Source organism: Condylostylus longicornis, unplaced genomic scaffold (genome assembly GCF_029603195.1).
Source record: "Condylostylus longicornis isolate FDR11 unplaced genomic scaffold, ASM2960319v2 ptg000040l, whole genome shotgun sequence".
Classification (NCBI taxonomy): Eukaryota; Metazoa; Arthropoda; class Insecta; order Diptera; family Dolichopodidae; genus Condylostylus; species Condylostylus longicornis.
The window spans coordinates 4846919-4867415 of NW_026578009.1; the positions used below are offsets into that span (position 1 = coordinate 4846919).

General features: G+C 26.3%; 3 protein-coding genes across 3 annotated transcripts; 2 read left to right on the forward strand and 1 right to left on the reverse strand.

Annotated features, from left to right (window-relative positions):
• Positions 1-234: 234 nt before the first annotated feature.
• On the forward strand, positions 235-2888 carry LOC129609780 (uncharacterized). The gene is made up of 3 exons (XM_055521900.1): positions 235-619; positions 679-795; positions 898-2888. The coding sequence occupies exons 1-3, from the start codon at positions 553-555 to the stop codon at positions 2886-2888; spliced, it is 2175 nt and encodes a 724-aa protein (XP_055377875.1). The 5' UTR covers positions 235-552.
• A 4127-nt stretch (positions 2889-7015) lies between these two features.
• On the forward strand, positions 7016-10474 carry LOC129609599 (uncharacterized). Its single transcript, XM_055521617.1, has 7 exons — positions 7016-7399; positions 7453-7617; positions 7677-7871; positions 7926-8192; positions 8565-9514; positions 9601-9927; positions 10122-10474. Exons 1-7 carry the CDS (start codon positions 7265-7267, stop codon positions 10285-10287), a joined length of 2205 nt encoding a protein of 734 aa, XP_055377592.1. The 5' UTR covers positions 7016-7264; the 3' UTR covers positions 10288-10474.
• Positions 10475-10873: 399 nt separating this feature from the next.
• On the reverse strand, positions 10874-20497 carry LOC129609518 (putative uncharacterized protein DDB_G0282129). The gene is made up of 7 exons (XM_055521470.1): positions 19654-20497; positions 14710-14981; positions 14294-14594; positions 13652-14157; positions 13152-13569; positions 12993-13091; positions 10874-12488 (listed from the first exon to the last, which is right to left on the reverse strand). Exons 1-7 carry the CDS (start codon positions 19915-19917, stop codon positions 11145-11147), a joined length of 3204 nt encoding a protein of 1067 aa, XP_055377445.1. The 5' UTR covers positions 19918-20497; the 3' UTR covers positions 10874-11144.

Sequence of the window (20497 nt, forward strand, 5' to 3'; positions counted from 1 at the left end):
ACATGAATTTGAATTATATTGTCACACAAATACAAACGCATTTCGTTTTGTTTCATTTTATTATAACATTTATTGAATATTATTGTCCATTATTTCATATCAGTGCACTTTATTTCATTGTTTTGTTGTTCTTTTGTTTTGCAAGAATAAACTTGCCGAGAAATATAAGACGTAATAATGTTAATTGATAAAAAAAAATATTACATTAGATGTTCTAGTATAGTGCGTGTTTGAAATAGTTTATACCGTTGCACTTTACTTTTATCAATTTTTGTGGTTTTTTTTGCAAGAATGATCCTGTCGAAATAATGTGACGATTTTGAAGCTTTGTTGCTTTTATTTAAAAGAAAAAAAAAGAAAATACATAATTATTAGATAAAATATTCATTGTGTCGTGAGTGCTTGGAGTGTTTAGATTACTCAAAATTTAATTAAACAAATAAAAAACTATCAGAGCTATTTTAAAGGTACCAGTATTTTTTTTAAATTTAAAAAAGTTTTTATTTTATTTGCGTTCGTGTAGTACATTATCGTACTAATATATAATAAAAAATGAATAATTGTTCTCGTGGTAAATTGCTGGTCGATTTAGTGAAAAAATATAAGGAAGCAGAAAAAGGTATTTTTGAAAATAATAGTTATAAAGAATAATACTACATGTTTTTATTTTTCTTAAAGTGGAGCAAAATTTAAATGCAATTTCGGAAGAAAATCATAATATTATGCAAGAAGTAGCAGCCTGCACATCATCACAGAATCCAATAATCACAGAATCATCCAGTCAAAATTATGCTGGTGAGGAAATTATTTTTAACTATTTAGTTAATTTCAAAATTTTGTTCCTATTAAATTTTATTAAAATAGTTCTTCTTATTAAAATTATACCTTCTTTTATAGATTTTGACGAAATTTCAAACGATTTTAGCAGTGACGATACTATCAGAGATAAAACATGGCAGCCTGAAGACGATCAAGAAGTCAACTTCACTTTAAACGAAACGAATTTCAGTGCAGAAGAAAACATTGATCCTAACAAAAATAGAGAACACGAGAATGTAAGTGTAATAAGTAGAAATAATGATGGTACTGAGGAAAATAACGAAAATTGTGAGGGCGTTAAAAAATCAAGGAAAAGAAAACGGAATGTGGAAAATTGGAGCCAAAATATAAGAAAAAGCAACAAAAATTCGGGAAAATCGTATACAACAATGAAAGGTAAAATAATACCTGAAAAAAAAGTCAGAATAGCATGTCCAGGCTCTTGCAAATTTAAGTGCAATATGTTGTTTGATGAAACTATGCGTCAAAAAATTTTTGATAATTTTTGGGGATTAAGTGATTTAAGCCTGCAACGAAATTTTATTGCCAAAAATGTTGACAAGGTTGTCACAAAATACCGATATACAAGAGAAGGCTCCAAACGAATTGGACTGAACCACGCCTATAATTTTTACAACTCTGAAGGTGATCGAACTAGAGTCTGTAAAAAATTTTTCATGACGACATTAGATGTTGGTGATAGATTCATAAGAACTGCCATTTTGAAGATCAAAGACAATCTACATTCAATAGATGAAGATCGAAGAGGAAAACATAATAACCACCAAAAAATACCGGAAGATGTTTTAACTTCAATCAAGGACCACATTAATTCGTTTCCACGCATTGAAGCTCATTATATAAGGAAGCAAACGGAAAGGGAATATATTGAAGGAAGTCTAACTATCGCTGAAATGTACAGACTGTACAAAAAAAAGTGCGCTGAGAATAATATTGAACCAGCTAAATTATGTACTTATTCCAAGGTATTTAATGAGTGTTTCAATATAAGCTTCTTCTTACCAAAAAAAGACCAGTGCGCTTTTTGCGCTAAGTACAATAATTGCAGCAACGAAGAAAAATGCCAAATGGAAAACGAATATGAGGGACATAGGAAGGAAATAGCAAGATCAAGAGAACAAAAAGAGAAGGATAAAGATATTTCCGCAGCTGATGCTGAAAATTTTATCACAGTGTGCTACGATTTGCAATCAGTATTAAGTACACCATCATCTCACGTTTCGAATTTTTATTATTCTCGCAAATTTTCATCTTATAATTTCACTATGTTCAACATGGCAAGCAAAAAAGGTTATTGCTACTTATGGCATGAAGATCAAGGCAGAAGAGGAGCTAATGAGATAGGAACTTGTATATTTAAATTTTTAACTACTAATTGCTCACATAAAAATGTAATATTTTATTCGGACAATTGTATGGGTCAGCAGAAAAATAAGTTTATTGCTGCAATGTATATTTTTGTTGTTAAAAATTACAACATTAAATCAATTGAGCACAAATTTCTTATTGTCGGACATACTCAAAATGAGGGAGACTCAATGCACTCCGTGATTGAAAAAAATATAAGCAGAACCGCTAAAGCTGGACCGATTTATTCACCAATGGAGTGGCGTATAATATTGCAAAATTCGAAAAAAAAAAACCCAACATATGAAGTTAATGAACTAAACTATAAAGATTTCTTGGACTTAAAAAAGCTGACCGAGGATTTGGGAAAAAACTTTAACATAAATTCAAGAAAAGAAAAAGTCAAATGGAGCGACATAAAAATTTTAAAAATTCAAAACGAAAATCCTAATATTTTGTATTACAAAACAAATTATGATTCTGATTTTTCAGAAATACATATTGTTGAACAGAAAACAAGAAAATCAACTTCAAATATTCCAACAGAAATGAGCAACGTGTTCTCGGAACCAGTGGGAATATCTGCCCAAAAAAAAAAAGACCTGACTGATTTGTGCGATAAATTATTAATTCCTGAAAATCACCACTATTTTTATAAAAATTTAAAAATATCAACACAAAGTGTTGATGAACACAAATAAGTTATTTTAAAAATAAGTAACTATTAAAGATTTTGTTAAGTTTGAGCACCATTTTAGTTTGTTTTTCATATTTTTTTTTATTTATGAATGTATAAGTTGCCATACAAAACAAAAAATAAAATATTAAAATACTTTAAAAATATTAAAAATGAAAGTTCAAAAAATGTCAATATAATTAGTATTTTACGGTAGAATGCCAGTTATGTTTAAATTAAAATTTTTTCAAAAAAATTTGAATAGAATTTGAATAAAATTTATTAAAAAAAAAATAAAAACAATATTTTATGTTTTTCAAATGTTGAAACCATACCAAAAAAAACAAAAATTTAGCCACATTTCAAGTTATTGCATAAGTTTTCAATTTTTAGTTTAGTAAAAAAGGACTTTATTTTCATTTGAAGCAAGCGATGTTAATAAAATAATTCTCCCATTTTAGTAAAAAACGGACTTATTTCAAGAAAATGCATGTATACCGATTTGGCATGTAGTAAAATAGTTCACAATTTCGTTTTGTTGCGCTTATATAATTTTTTTCTTGGTAGAATACCGCAATATTTGATTTTAAAGCACGAATTTTATTTCAATTTTTAATATAATAGCGCAATATTTTGTGTAGTGGCATCAAAATTCTATATTTTTTTGTAAAATAACACCTTAAACAAAATTACTACAAAAGAAAAAATTAACTACTTGTGAAATACAGCCATAGCTTAAAAAGTGGCTGTTTTCAGTTTCCATACAAAATTTTGCAAATTTTGAATCTTAAATATCTCGAAACTTCAAATTTTGGAATGTGGCGATATTATATTAGGGGTGCGATATATTATTTAATTATATAAATAATAATAATAATATTATTTAAGAATAATATTGCATTTTTATAAAAATCATAAGAATTTTTCCTTTTATTTTTACAACAATTTTGCAATTTCTTTTTTTGTAAACTCTTCTTGCTTTTTATTATTAATTATTTTTAACAAATGTATATACATGTATAATTTAAATTTATTTTTTAAAGTTGAAAAATATACAATAATATAGCTAATCACTTTATAATATTTTAAAAACAATAATAATAAACAAAAAAAATTTAAAAAAAATAAGCTGCAATTCGTTTTATTCCCTATTATAACACTGTACACTGTCGATAACAAACTACCAAAGAATTTTTTTAAATAACTTACCATTTTTTATACAATATTTACCATTTTATATATTTTATTGGAAATATCTATATATATACATAATATATAATGGTATTAGGTATATGTTTTGTATGTTGGTATGTATTTAAAATTACATTAAATAGAATTTATTTTCTTTTTGTCCCACAACGCGAAAACTTATCACTTAGTTACCAAATAAAGGTGTTAAATAAACATTCATATACATATATAATTATAAGAGAGAATTTGTTTTATGAATTAAATATAATAATGCGAAAGAAGTGAAAATTTGCAATGTTAAGTTGATTTATTAAAAATAAGAAAAAAAAAAAGGAAAAAAATAAAGAAAAAATTTAAAATTTAAAATTTCCTCAAAAAGGATTTCACGAAATTTTTAGTTATTTATCATACTTATTATTAATCATACACAACATACCTATGTACATGTGGAATTAAAATAGCAAAGTTTTTATGGAAACACAAATTCGAATCCATTAAGATATAAAAAATCTCTGTGTTATAATTTGGAAATAGTTTCTTTCAATGTTTTTAAATTTAAACCAATTTTTTTCACAATATAATATCACAGGACCTTTTATTGTTATAGGACATATTAATAGAGGGTAAATATATTTTTTTTTTAAATATTTTGTATAATTGGCAATATTTCAAATTATTTTAATAAAATAACCGGGTATTTAAACTAATTTTTTGAAATTTATAATTTGAATCTACTCCTACTGAATCATAAAATTTTTATTGAATATTGCCAGAATTTAGCTATATAAATGTATATACATACATGTATAGATAGAATAAATAAATGAAAAATTCTCCCAATCTAAATTCCCTTAAAATTTATTATATGTTTGTATGTCCTGTAGCCCAATTATTTAACTTTTTTTTTTATTTTCTGTTACAGAAGGTATATCTTAGGTAATCTTATATTTAGAGGACACTTGTAATTATTTAACGTTTTTCGATTTAATATTATTTTTTTTTTAAAGTATATACCTTACTTGTTTGATTAATTTGAAATTGTATAAAAAATGACAATCTAATATATTGTATCTATCATCCATAGACCATATAATGTATGTGACATAATATGTATAAATCATAGGTGTACATACAGTCATATAAGATAATTTAGTTTTTAATTTTTATTAATTAAAAAATTTAAATTGAATATTTATTTTTGCTAAAAAGAAAAGGAGGGAAATAAAAAAATACAATGGCAAGTACGCTAAAACAAAATAAGATAAAAACTTTAATAATGCTGACCAGCACCAGATAATGAAAAGTACGAAATAATACTAACAACGGCCTAGCAAAAACCTTTACTATAACGGATTTAACTTACTCGAAAGTCTAGATTTAATGTTAATAAAAATTAACACATGCAACATTCTTGTATCAGACTGGTTCCTGCCTTAATCAGTGTAATGAAATCAAATATTATATAACAGACCTCAGATTCTTTACATTATTCTTAAGAGAATATTATCCTAATGAAGAAATCTCATTAGCGTTAGGCAAAATCTGACAGTTAAACACTATATTTACAATCATTCGACACATCTATAATGACAGCAAGTCGACCAGCAGCATTCTAGCTTCATATAATATAAACCTGTATATGGATCAGACCAACCCATTCCTCTTAATACTCAAAACGTTACACTTGATAAGGTCACGTTTTGAGTTATTTTTTAACCATTACTTCGAAACCACAAACCAAAACTGTCCAAATTTCTCTATAAAGTGAAGCAATTTTTTAAAGAGACCCCGAAGCCACAAAAGCCGCTCTAGCAGAATTAAATAAAAGCACGCACGAAAACAGAACATTGAACAGAATTTTCATTCGAAACCCGAAAACCAACTCTAGGAAAATAATGATTAAAGTCATGATCAACCCCATCGCAGTAGCAGAACCAACCATCTCTACAAAAAAAACAACAGCAAACTGATGGTAATCACCAGTGCTACAAATAAAATAATCTCAACGAGACACAGTAAAACTTCCAAGAACTAACCAAACGGATAAGATCACATAATAACACATAATCATCGACAGGAAAACCCACTCCAAATATAGCCATAAAAGAGGTTCACTAACAAAGAATGAGTAAGGGTTACCAACACAAATCTTAATGCCGTAATTTAAGTCCATACAAAACATGTAACGGCTAATTGCTTACCTTTGTTACTTTGCTGCTTTAAAAGCTTTGAAGATGAAACAAATTACACAAGATCACTTCACGAGATAAAAATTAAAAAATAAGTTAGTTAAATTTTAATAAAAATAAGCCAAGAGGCTAGTTTTAAAGCAACTTGATTAAAAAATAATAAATTATATAAAAAATTTGTTAATTTGTTAACATTTGGGTAGCGAGTGGACTAATTTGCCAATTTTTCACGCAATGGCAACATTGTACGATATTTACGGTATTCTTTATGTAAATAAAATTCCTTATACTCTTGACAAATTTGATCGTATTTTTATCGAATTCGGTATACACATAAAAGCAAGTTGTTGCATTAGATACATTTTTAAATACATAATAGCTAATCCTAATTTTATGGTATGTTAGAGGGTTTAATTTTTGGTTAAAATTTTTTCATGATCGTTTTTGTTTTTCTGATCAGAACTTGAATCTGATTTAATTCTGAGTTGCCAGAGAATGCACTGATAAGATTGGAGTGTGTAGTAAATGAGATCTTTGAAATCTGAAAAAAAAATTCAAATCATTATTTAAAAAAATTGAATAAGTATGTCAATTTATAATATTATAAATGTTTAATTATATAATTGCTTGCATTACTCTATTCGCAATATTTTATTATGTATCGTCAAATTTCATATTGTGAATTGATTTTGAATTTTAATTAAAATGAATTCTATCTTTCAAAAACATGTAAATTCATTTTTCAACCAACGGCAGTACTGCTCCAATTTTATATTTCTTTGACATTTATTTACAATTTTTTTATTGGTAAAAAATATATTTTTCATAAATAAAAGATTGGTGCAATTTTATAAATTTGGTGTAAATAGCTTTTATAGTTTCAATTTTATTTAAACTGTGTAACAAAAATTGGTATTATTGGAAACAAATGCCGTTAAACGAAAGTTAGAAATTTACGATTTTTATAAAAACATATGGGATAAAAAAAGTCGAAGACAATAAATTTATACAAAAATTTATAATGTGGGAATGCCACAAATGTGGGAAACCAGTTTATTTTGCTGAAAGAAAGCAGTCACTTGGGTATGATTGGCATCCAGAGTGTTTGCGATGTGAAGAATGTGGAAAACGCCTTAATCCAGGGCAACATGCTGAGGTAATATTAATGATTAACATACACCGATCGAAAATTAATTTCAATAAAATTAGCATAAGGGCATACCTTACTGTCATGTTCCCTGTTATGGGGCGCTTTTCGGACCGCAATTGTTTGGACACGGGACAAGAGTTGAATCTCACAAAAGTTATGGCCAAAAAGGAACACCAAAAACATCTGGGAATATTTCAACGAATAATCTCGAAACCAAAATAAAGGTAGCTAAATAATTAACAAAAAAAACATGAAAGATAACTACCTATACTTATATTTGCAGCTTTACAATAAATTCTTCAATAATAAGAGCATGGAAATACGTAGCCGGGAAGTTAATAATAGATTAATTCTAGAAGGAGCATTACGTGTTTATTGGGGTGTTCATGGGGTTATCCATTTGAAGGAAGATGTTGATCAGAGGCCAGTTGTTGTTGTTAGGAAGAGAAATTCCTGCAGAATAGGGAATGATGATGAAGTTAGTTTTGTTTCTTTTTATTACATTCTAAATACTATGTATTTATCGTTATAGGAAGGCAATGACGCAGAAACGTCCGACAGAGAAAATGATGAAAGCGAATCTGGATTGGAAAGTACTACAACAAGTGCTTTGGATGGTTACTCAACAGACATATCAATGTCGGAAAGTATGGCTTTTGATTCAAGTATAGCAGAGGACACTGTAGCAGAAATATCAAGTAACGAGGATGAAAACTCTCCAAATAAGATTGCAGCTACTCTACCGAGCAAATTTGATACTATGAATGCGGAAAAAGAATATTTAGATGAACTTTTGCAGGTAAAACTAAATAAAATACTGGAGTTCTTTACCCCTTTCGACAAAAGGATCTCATCCTTTTTGATACAAAAAGAAAAGATTCAAAACTAGATTGAGCAAAATGAGTTCATTGAATCAGTCGCCCATTTTAGGTCTCTACAACGTCAATATAAAAACATTTTTTTTTGTCCTAAAATCTAATTTTCGCCGGTTAAGTATTAAGCAGTTTTGAAAATATATCTCATAACAATATTTGACTGCAAGTATTAGTAAAATTAAATATTAAAGCTCTGTTATAAAAATTCGCAGAAAAAGTTTAGATATTGTAAATCTTTAAACTGTGATAAGAACTTGCTAAAACTAATCAAAGCAAATAACATAATTCTTTAACAGGTAGAGAGAAATCTTGACAGTGTCAATAAAGGGTACCAAACTATGCCATCACCATCACAGTCTTCTTTAAGCGAAACATCAAAATTAAATTCTAAGCAAAACAGTATCGAAAGCACCGACAGTGATTCTAAAAGTTCTTCTAAATATGATAGTATTGAAAATGATATTCTTGATTCTAAAACTTCTACAAAATATGACAGCATCGAAAATATAAATGAATCAGCATCATCTAATCAGCTAGGCACAAATACATTCTCTGAAGGTACTGAAGATGACAGTACATTAAAGCCATTAGATTTCGAAGATTTCAAAAAGAGCATGTATTTAGAATATGCGAACGGTTCTAAAGAAATGCTAAATAACGACAGTTTAAAAGCTAATCAACCAATAGATCCATCCCGAATAAATGATTCCTTAAAACTTTATAATAATACTACAGATATGATGAGCAAAAGTTTTAATTGTGAAGCTGCCCTTAGAAGTATTAATTCTCAATATCCAAATGAACTGTTAAACGGGAGACGCGTTTCAGAAGACTTATACGCACTTAAATCATATGCAGTACAAAAAAGTGCATCGACTTCATCAAAAAATACTGCAATATACGAGAATCCAACCCGGTATGAAAAGGGTTTAGTACATTCAAAATCGGATCACAATTGCTTTAGTTTCCTGGATAGTGAAGAAGAAACGACTTTAAGACCCTCAACAGTTAAAAGAAATGATGCCAAATTTATTAGTATCAATATGAACTGCTATAATCAAAACAAGCAAGCAGACATATTAAATAAATCTTTGGAAAAGAGTACCAATAATACAGTTACTGATGCATATGAAGATCCGAATTCACTATCGGATGGGAAACCCTACATAACTGAAGATGGTGTTCAATTAAGAAGAAAATTCAAAACAGGTTCCACTGCCATTAAACGTCGCTCTGGAAATAAGAGGTAATTTTGAATTCCCCATAATTTTCAATCACATTCCTACTTTATGTATTTTTTTTTTTTTTTTTCATTTTTATATTTTTGTCTAGAACTCGAATAAAGTTAAAACGTCGTTGCTCAATTAATGGTCATTTTTACAATCGTGAAACATCATTTTTTACTCCTCCATATGGATCACAAATGAGTGTTTGGGTAACATCATTAGTAAACAGTCTCGAAGTTATAAATTTGTTGTTGGAAAAATATAAAGTTGATAGTCAGGCACAGAATTTTGCCTTATTTATTGTTAAAGATAATGGAGAACAAAGAAAGTTAAAAGATGATGAATATCCTTTAATAGTTCAAGTTATGCTCGGACCGCATGAAGATGTTTCAAGGATATTTTTAATGGACTCGAAACAAACTCAAGAAATAAGGTAATTTCGATGACAGAAAATTAATTCACGTGTCCATTTAGAAATTTTACAAATATGTATCTAGACAGTTTTTTGTTTTGTTAGTTTTTCATTACTTTTTGTATTCATTATTTTTTATTTTTGCATAAAATTTTCCTTTTAATAATTTTTATTCTATTAAATAATTTGCGAATAATTCTCTTTTATTGTTAAAGTAATGAAGTCGCTCAATTCATAAATTTATCAGTACCGGAGTGCCAAGCTATTTTATCAAGATATTCTTTAGAACAAGAAAAGGAAGTTGTAAAAATTAAAAACAAGTATGAGGAAATGCGTCGTCGAATCGTGCATCGCATGGAAACTTTGAAAGTTCGCCTTTAAGATAAAAGCAAATAACGTGTATTTATTAATATTACATTGCAATTATTATAATAGAAAAGTAAAAGATAAAAAACTTTTATAAAACACTTAAATCGAATATTATATCATCTCTTGTTTTTATTTGTTTGGATTTTATTAATGGCATATTTTATGTTATATTAAATATTTTGCATATACGTGAAGTATAGTTTCTGTTTTATTTATTTTTTTTGGAATCAATTATTTCAGTTTTGCAAATTTTGTTATTCCTCAAGTAATCAGTTAAAAAGAATAATTATATAAATAAAAATTTGCTTCTTTCACGCCAAAAAAAAAAGCAAGTTGCGTTAATGACCTCTAAATTTTTGTTGTCCTTTGTGTTTTCTTCTACTAGAATTTTTAGCTCAAATGAATATTCTATTATATATTTATTAGCAAAATTCATCAAATTATCATTTATGAAGAATTGAATGACTTGAGTCTAGGTAATGAAAATTTTGAAACTATATAAAATAGAAATATTTGGATGGATCTGTTAACTGACTAATAATCAAATCCACCAAAATTTTAAAATTTAAAACTTAAGCAAAATAAGTCAATAAATAAATACCGATAAAATAAAATATTTTATTTACAATTGCAAGTACCATTACACGTGTTTAAATAATAAATTGGATGGTTTTTTTTTTTATTTTTTGAATCTTAATTTAGCTAACTTAAATGAATATTATGTTTTATTCTTTTAGGTTATTTTATTAAAAAAAATAAAGTAAATGTTTATCCAATAAATATCTAATTATGTTATATATATAATACATATTACAACAAGTTTGGTAATTTTATATTTATATATATTTTTAATATGAATTTTTATATGACTAAAATTTAAGCCAACCTAGTACAGTGGAACGCAAATTTCTAACTTTTCCATTATCTACATCAGCATTTTGACTATTATTTTGTTGTAATAAAAGTTGTCCTTGCCCTTGTGGTTTTTGCTGTAATTGCAAATGCTGTTGTTGTAATTCAGTAATTGGATTATTAGTAGTGCTACGGCCAGCAGTGCTTATGCGACGAATATTAGTTGTAATATTCATTTTAGGTTTGATTGATTTCGAATTGATATTATCTGTTTGTGCAAAATTAAAACTAGAGTCTTTTTTAGCATTATTATTAAGTCTATGAAAATTTGTTGAACTACTATTAAAAAAACTTCTATCATTGTTATTCTTACTATTATTATTAATATTACTATTATTGTTATTAATATTATTATTACTACGACCAGGTGCTGATGATGAAAAACTGCTAATGTTACTATTATTACTATTTTGATTATTTCGTGATAATGAGTCCAAGTTACGAGCTCGTGATGAAGACATGTGTTCACGTTTATGCTTTATTATTGGTGAATTACTGTTAAATTTTGAATTATGAAAATTGTGTTTATGTTGTTGATTTTGCTGGGACGGATTTAATTTTCCTTGATTTAACGAAGAAGACATTGATTGACCAACACCTGCTGAAGTACTACTTCCAGTACTTTGCAAATTCGACGAAATGGGTATAGATGATGTAGAACTTCTATTTGCAATTAATAAAGAATTTTCTTTTCGCAGACTTTGTGCTGAACTTGGTCTATTTAAATTTGTTGGTGATTTCCCACAAAGATTACCAGTGCTACGGCATAAGTATTTATTTGAAATTGAACCCGAATTGCTCATATTAATTGATTTTGTATGTACAACGCTACTTGATAAACGTCCAGTTGGAGGTTTTGGTGATGTTAATCCGATTTTGCTACCTGGTAAAGGAATTCTACTTGGTGGTCTTGGTCTTTCTCGACGTTGTGCCATATCCGTTATTATATTAGTTTCAACATTTTCAGCTATGCATGTACCATTTTCATTATGATCTTGTGCTGATTCTGTACTACTGCTATTATGCTGAATAATATCTTCGATTGCAATCGGTACCATAGCTTTCATGCTTGGAGTTGATATTTGCCTACATATATCTTCCATATCGAAAATGTGTTCTGATGCACTAGTTTTAGCTGACAAAACTGTATCTTCGTGATTCGGATTTGACATTTGTGAATGAAGTATTTCATCAGTTGATGAAATTGTCGAGGCATTGTTAAAACTTAATTTTGAGGTTTGCGATTCTAAGATTCGTAACTGTGCTTTAGTCCCTTCCAATTCAATTTTCTTTTCTTCAAGCTAATTGAACAAAAATGCATTTAATAGAAAACATAAAAAATAAAAAAATTAGTTATCTTAAATAATTGGAGTAATAATTGAATGTTATAATATTTTCGGAAAGGATGTTTCTTAAAATGTATGTAAAATGATTTTAGACAATCTTACTCAGAATTTACTTTAATTTACAGTATATTCAATAAAGTTTAATTAATTTGCAAATATGGATATTTTTATAATTGTAGGCAATTAAATTTGCAAGAATTTTAAATTTAGAATTACAGGAATTTCAGATTACCGTACACCGAACATAGCGATAGAAAATTCGAAATTTTATTTGATTTTTTAATTGCAATTATTTTTTTAAATAATTTAATTTTTGTTTAGCTAGTTTAATTATTACTGCTTACTTGGTAGGAAAAAATGTAGCATATCGAAATGCATAGTACAATCGTTTTAGTAATTCTTCTTTTATTTAAAAGAAGAATTACTAAAACGATTGTAAAAAATGTGCGTTTTACTTACCTGAAAACGAAAATCATCTATGTCTTCTTTTGATTTTTCAAATTTTTGACTTATTTGAAAATTCGATTTTGTCGCTTCATCTAATTTTTGTGTAAGGACCTTAATTTAAAAATTCAAGTAATAAGTAATTAAAATTACCTAAATTAATATTTTATTTACCTGATTTTGAACTGTTAAAGTCAAAAGATGCCTTTGTAATTCAATTACATTAGTTTCTTTAAGTATAGCCGAAAATTTTCTCGAATCAATAGCACGTTGTTTAGTTAAATGGCAAGGCTCGCTAATGAAACCATCTAAATGTCCCAAATTAATTGTATTGTATTTACTACTTTGTTTAATATCACTATGGAATGTATTTGCCGATTTTTTTATATTAATGCTTTTAGATAATGGTGTATTAAATGTATCATCGCTTTCTATAATGGCTGGTGAAAAAACGGTTGCTGTAGATGTGCTTTTACTTGAATTATCTCTATCTTTTAAGCCAGTCGTTGGAGAATATCTAGACATGAGATTTAGTGGTCCAGAAGCTAAAGGTGTTGAAGTATAATGTCGATGATTTAGTGTATCTGACGGACTAAAAGATCATAAGAATATTATTGATATTTTCGTTAGAATTTTTTAAATTAACTTGTTTTAAATTAACTTTGTTCATTTACCTTGAGGAATTATTCGTAAAGCCACTGTGGTATTTATTAAATTCTTGTAATCTGGAATTAAGCTCCATTTTTTGATTAAGGACTAATTTTAAATGCTCTTCTAGCTCTCTTTTTATTTTAGTTAATTCATCAACTTCATTTTCCATTTTAGTCATTTTAATTTTACCTGTTAATGTTTCAGCTTCCATTTCGGCCAATTTATCTAAAAGTTCATCGCGTTCCTTACGTAACAACTGTACATCATCTTTATTTAACTTATCCACATATTCTTGTAAAACTTTTTGATTTACACAGCCTTTAGACGTTGAAGCAAAACTACATTTGTTGCCAAACTGATCTAAAAGCACTGTAGTCGCTTGATTTTTATAATTTCTATTTGTTTCACGATTTTGAATGCTCTCAATTTCTTCTCTAACTTTGTTACTCTTTCTATGAATTACATCTAGTAAATTTAATAATTCATCGTCCAACTCATTGAATGTTAATCGGTTAGCTACTACAACTCCCTAAAAAAGATTGTTTAGTTTTTTTTTGAAATATTGTTCTTCATTTTAAAATAATATTTCGTTGTTTATTAAATAGATGAAAAATAAAATGTATTGTTATCTAATCTAAGGAATAATCATTTTTTAATTTATATACCTGTAAAGCACCCGTTGTTGAAGAAGCGCTGTGTGCCTCTTTAGATGAACTTGTTTCCGTCGAGAAACCAGAGTCTTGAATAACAACACTGCCATTTCCCTCACCACTTTTTGGTTCTTTTTTACCACTATGGGAATTACTTCTGCTACGAGTTAGCGATGATGAAGACAATTCAGTGTGATTTTGTGCTGAATTAATAGTGCTATCATTAGCACCACCTTCAGCAAATATTGATGATGATGATGAATCTTTTAACTGTACTAATTTTCTTTTGATTCGTATCCCCGGTTCCCATTCTAGCCTAAAATTAAATGAAAAGGAATGTGATAAAAATTTCTGTAAAGTGTTCTGTTATCATATATTATGATAAACATTTTTATAATATTAGAATATCAATATAGTCACTGTAAAATTACCTAGAAACAAATGGTGAATTAGATCCTGAATTACCAGTCAATGTATGAGAAGCTGACATAGAAGCCATTTTGCTTTTAAGATCTGGAAAAGTTTCTATTACTAGATTGCGAAATTCAAGTAAAGCTCCAACTTCATTTTGTAATTCCTGTAGAGACTTTGTTTGATCCGGTATATGATGGTAATGATGATGATAATAACTGCTTCCACTTATTGGTTGTCTTAATGGACATTCCATCATAGCTTGCCCTGGTCCGTTATGACTAAGATCACTCTTTAATAAAATTGAATATATGAATAGTATTATAAAAATGCGAGTTTTAGAAATATTTATAATATATAATATAAAAAAATATGAAAAAAAAAACAATCGATCCAATCACATCTATAGTATAAAGCCGAATAAAAATTAAAATGTAAACATTTCAAAAAAGTAAATTTAAAAAGGCAACAAACCTACTTGTATTTATATACATATATTCCTTATTATGATAAGAAAATATGACGGATTTTTTAACAAAAGATTCGGGTACATAATTAGGAGCTACTTTATCAGTAAAAGTTATTTTTCATATTTTTTTCCAATTCAGCAAGACAAACAGGCAATTTACTTTACAACATAGATAAAATAATAAAAGGATACTAGGTATTAAACTGAGTATATCTTTTGTGTATTATACAGTAAATTCAAGAACAAGTAACAATTGAAGAGTATTGTAAAAAAAAAGGTAAAGCCTGAAATAGGTAGGAAAAAATCATCACACATGTGCGAACACGATATAAGATCTTATTCTTCTTAATACTGATAATTGATATTATTTGCTAATAATATGGAAAGAAAGATTGAAAATTATTAGTCAAGCAAATAATAATTGTGTAAATATTTAAAATTAATAATGATTAATTTAGTAAAATTTAATTTTTATTAGAATTTCGTGTTTTCTCAATTTTGCTGTACATATTTTTTTTTTTTTGATTTAAAAGGTCCTAAAACTCATATTAGCTGGAGAAAAGACTAGACACGTAGATTGTATATATTGATATTTAATAAAATCTAGACAAAGTTTATTTTGAACATCGTTCTCTACAATGTGGTTGATGATTCCAATCCAATTTTTATAACTAAGATCTTTTATAACAACAGCTATAGGTCACTATAACTGTAAATTACATAGGTATATTGAAAATTATTTAAAAGGTAAACAAAGTTTATAAGAGACAAGTACATAAATATGTTCAAAAACCCTAGAATATAAAAAAAAAATTAATTTTTCAAACCTTCTAAGGTCAAATATTTTTTATATTTTCAGTCATTTAAAATCAAAATAAATATCTGGAAACCATTGAAAAAATTTGGAAAAATAAATTTACATATGTATAAATATTTAAATTCTATAGTTATTCAAAATTCAAAATTTAATAAATGTATATCACAATTGAAGTTTTTATTAACTTGTATTCAACATAAAAAATTAGTTACTTTAATAAGTCCAATAAATCAACTAAATAATCATACAGATCATGTTAAAAAAATTGATATTCAAAAGAAATTTTCAACAAGAAATACCGAAAATCATAGAGTTCCTAAATTGTACTATATTCAAAATCCATTAATTTACATAAATATAAAATTTAAATTTCTACTATTAAAATTTTTATGGGATTGGGATTTTAAAAATGAAGATTTTATTAGAGGATCTACTCAGGTTAAATTAAAATTTTCAATATTTTATTAAATTAAATAATTGCTCGTAATAAAATATCATATTACTTTTTTTTTTAAATTTTAAGGCAGCAATTGTTATTACGGATTCAATTCGAAATTATAATTTTGATCAAATCATATTTTATACAACTGCAATGGGATTTCAACAAATAAAAAATGATATGATAATATCAAAAAATGATATTAGATTAAAAATGGTTCGTTTTCGAAATATTGATATTATGAATGCAATTCCAATGAGAGTAAGGCTAATAAAAACAAAATGTAAATAAAAAACAAATTTTATCTACTTATATAATAAAAAAATGTTATCACAAATATTTATTATTATTTTTTTAGATACAAAACATTGTATTATCGATATGTTATTTGTTGGACTCCGGAATATTAAAGATTTTGAAGAGAAAAAAGATTGTGATGAAATGCAAAAATTACTTCAAAAATATATAAATTTTCTAACAACACGCTCTAATGCATCATTGATCAACAAAATGAGAAATAATGAAATACAATTAAATAATGATTCAATGCGTTATATATTTGCTGAGGTATTAATTAGGTTTTGTAGAGATTATTCCGATGAAAATAATTTTAGTGACTGGAATATTATATTCTATAAAATAATTAAATTTGATATTTTAATATCACATGAACATAATAATTGAGATATTAGACATTAAAAAATACAAAAAATTTTGAAATAAGTAAAGTGAAATTAACAAAAAAATATTATGTAAATTTTTGATTTATTTTTAATTTATTTGCTGTTAGTGGATAATGACAATAGAGAACGACTCAAAAATCAAATAAATACCTATTTTATATCGACATGGCGTTTTTAACATGTAAATATTTAAATATCAAAATTTGAGACTATATTTAGAGTAAACCTATAATTAGAATAACAATCCCTACCTGCTTATATTGTATAGAGGGGCGTTTATTGTTTTACAAAAAATTGTGATAACACAATATTATTCGTAATTTATAACATCTCCATGCTTATACGATATGTAGGTATAGATAGTTTCACCTAATATCTTGAAATTCAAATTAAATTTTGATAGCTGATAGGTAGTGTTCCTTATTTTAGCAATATTTGTTTTATTTACAATTATTTAATTTACTTTACTTAATTACTTATGAATTGTGTAGGTAAGGTTAGCCTACTTTGACGCGGCCATCCAAAGATACACAAAAGTAGACCACTTGGACTCGTTGTGATTAGCCCGAGTTCTTTATAAACCGGTTTACGTCCCTTGAATTTACATTCGCCAGATCCGTAACGCACAGAGATCAATGAAATCCAATGAACATACGCATTTCCCGTGCCAAAGACGGGCTCGAGCAAAGAAAATGAGTCATTAGAAATTAATTGTGTAAATTAGGTACCAATTTGAAATTTTGCAATTGAATTTTGTACATATTTATATATATTTTATGAATATGTATTTCCTACCAACATGGGTATTACAGAAATTTTGTAAGGAATAGGTAGGTACTTATATGTGCATACATATATATAATTATTTACTTATAATATAAATTTTAAATTTTTATATTGTCTAGGGCACGACATGATACTTAACTAATTTACTTGTAATTTTTGGTTTAAAGTGGAAAAGACAAAAAAAAAAAAACAAATTTTATAGCCTTGGATGTATTTGACCTTGTTTGAATGATACAATAGTTAGCGTTTTTTTTTGTTTTTGCCTTTATTCTTTGCTAACTTATTAATACCTACATAATTTCATTCACATATATGAAAAAATATCCATATTATTAATAAATAGAAAAAACATGAATTTACAAACAACGTACACAATTTTTTTTTTTTTGCATTTTCCATTTTACATCTCGTGAGTAAAAAATAAATTTTAATATTATTTTCTAGTAAAAGGTTATTGCTTCTTTACAATAAATGTATTTACATATCTATTTGTGTACTACACTTAATTATTATATTCGTACTATTCGTACTAATTTATTAAATTTGTAGTGTATTACATACTTAGTTAGTATTACTGCAAAATTATTTTGTGTTTTGCTCAATTTTTGTTTTCCGAGTAAATGCAAAATATAAAAAAAAAATTTAAATATTTTTTTTAACATAAGTATAAAATAAACTATTGATAGGTTATGGGCACCTAGGGTACCATTACGAATAAAAACTACAAATTTATAAACTTTCGTATATTTTTATGAAAATTATATTTAGTAGGTAGGCAGTTATTTACCTACCCTTTTTATAGTTTTACGCAATTTTTTTTTGTAGGTAGATATCTAAGTAAAGGTTTTTTTTTAAACAATTTGTGTGTGTGTTAGACCGTACCTTTTACATTATTATATATTGTATGAAAAAAGGGAAATCACTTGTTGAAACCACTACTTAAGTAATACTTTATTTGTTTTTCATCATTTAGATTTAATGCTTTCGATTTTCCTATGTTTTGTTTTTCTTTTTGTTAAATTTTCATTCAGTCATTTTGTTTTTTCTTAATATTGTCGAATTCACATTAAAAACAAAAGATACAAAATAAACATAATGTAATAAAAAAAAAATAAATTAATTAAGCTTTCGATAGAAGAGAGACAAAAAAAAAAAAAAGCAAAATAATGAACAGGTAGGAAGACATTCCCTATTCATATAGTCAAAAATTAGGTTTGTCGCTAGTCTCAATTTTTCTATATCACTGATTCATACAGACTTGCTTTTCTAAGAATGGAAATAGATTAAAATTATGGACTTTTTGATAATGATTTTAAATTTTTTAGGGAATACCTAATAAAATGTTATTTTATTTTACATATTTTCTTCTCTAATTTTAAATCAGTTGATCTAGATATATATACATGACTAGGTACCTATTTACTTTACCACATACTTACAGACATTTCATATTATTTACAAATAAAGATAATTGGTCTGATTTTAAGTTGTTATGTATTCAAAATAACAAAATGAATATTTCTAGTATGTTCAACAAAAAAACAATACCATTCATAGCGAATTAAGAGTACATACATATGTATATAGGTATGTATACCTACATAAATAAAAAAAAAAAAAACATTCAATCTAAAATTGTGCTGATGTAGGTAATTTTCAGACAAAATGTTCAACTAAAAAAAAAAAAAAAGTAATAAAACAATAAGCACCCTAAAATTATAAAATAGTAAAGTAAAAGTAAATTCACAACAGTGATCAAGGTAAACTTACCACATAGTAAAAGAGAGGAAGTGAATTAAAATTTTTTGAAATTAATTTTTCTTTTTCTGCTTTTCCACATTCGTCAAATTTAATAGAAAAATTCTTATTTTTAATATTATCAAAATGTTTTAAATTTTGATTTTCTTCTTGCATATTGCATTTCTTCCCACTCAAAAATTCTGTGATACATCCAGTCGGTTTTATTAAGCCTTTACAAGATTTTTTAATATTTGATTTTTCAGTGCATAAAGCTGAAAGCGGTTTTTCACACATAATTCGAATTTATATGTATAACTATAATAAATTTCGATACTGATGACTGAACATGATACTAACAACGTTATAGATATATATATATATGTATATAAAGACAATTAAAAAAAAAATTTAATTTCAAAGCGTAAAGCACTACTTCCTAATTTTGCATTTTTTTTTCTTTTCATTACATGTTACGCTTTTAAATTATTTGACTTAGCGTACATACGTCCCGTATTTTTTTTTTTTCACTTTAATTTATATATTATATTTAACATGTATGTATGTAATGTAAACGGATATATATATGAATTTTATAAAAAGATTTTAATTTCGTTTATATATTTTTAAATAAAATTAGAGCACCAAAATGGAAAATATTTTAATTTAATATTTTATTCATCGAAATTATTGAAAAAAAAAAAAATATGATCTCAATTAAAAAAATTTTCACTTTTTTTTTATTTTATTACTTAGAAAAAGAAGGAACACTGTTATTTTATCACCTCATTTTCTAATTATGTTTTTTTAAGCTAAACAATATAAAATTTCTATTTTAATTAATTTAATATCCATTACACTATAATATTAATGTTAA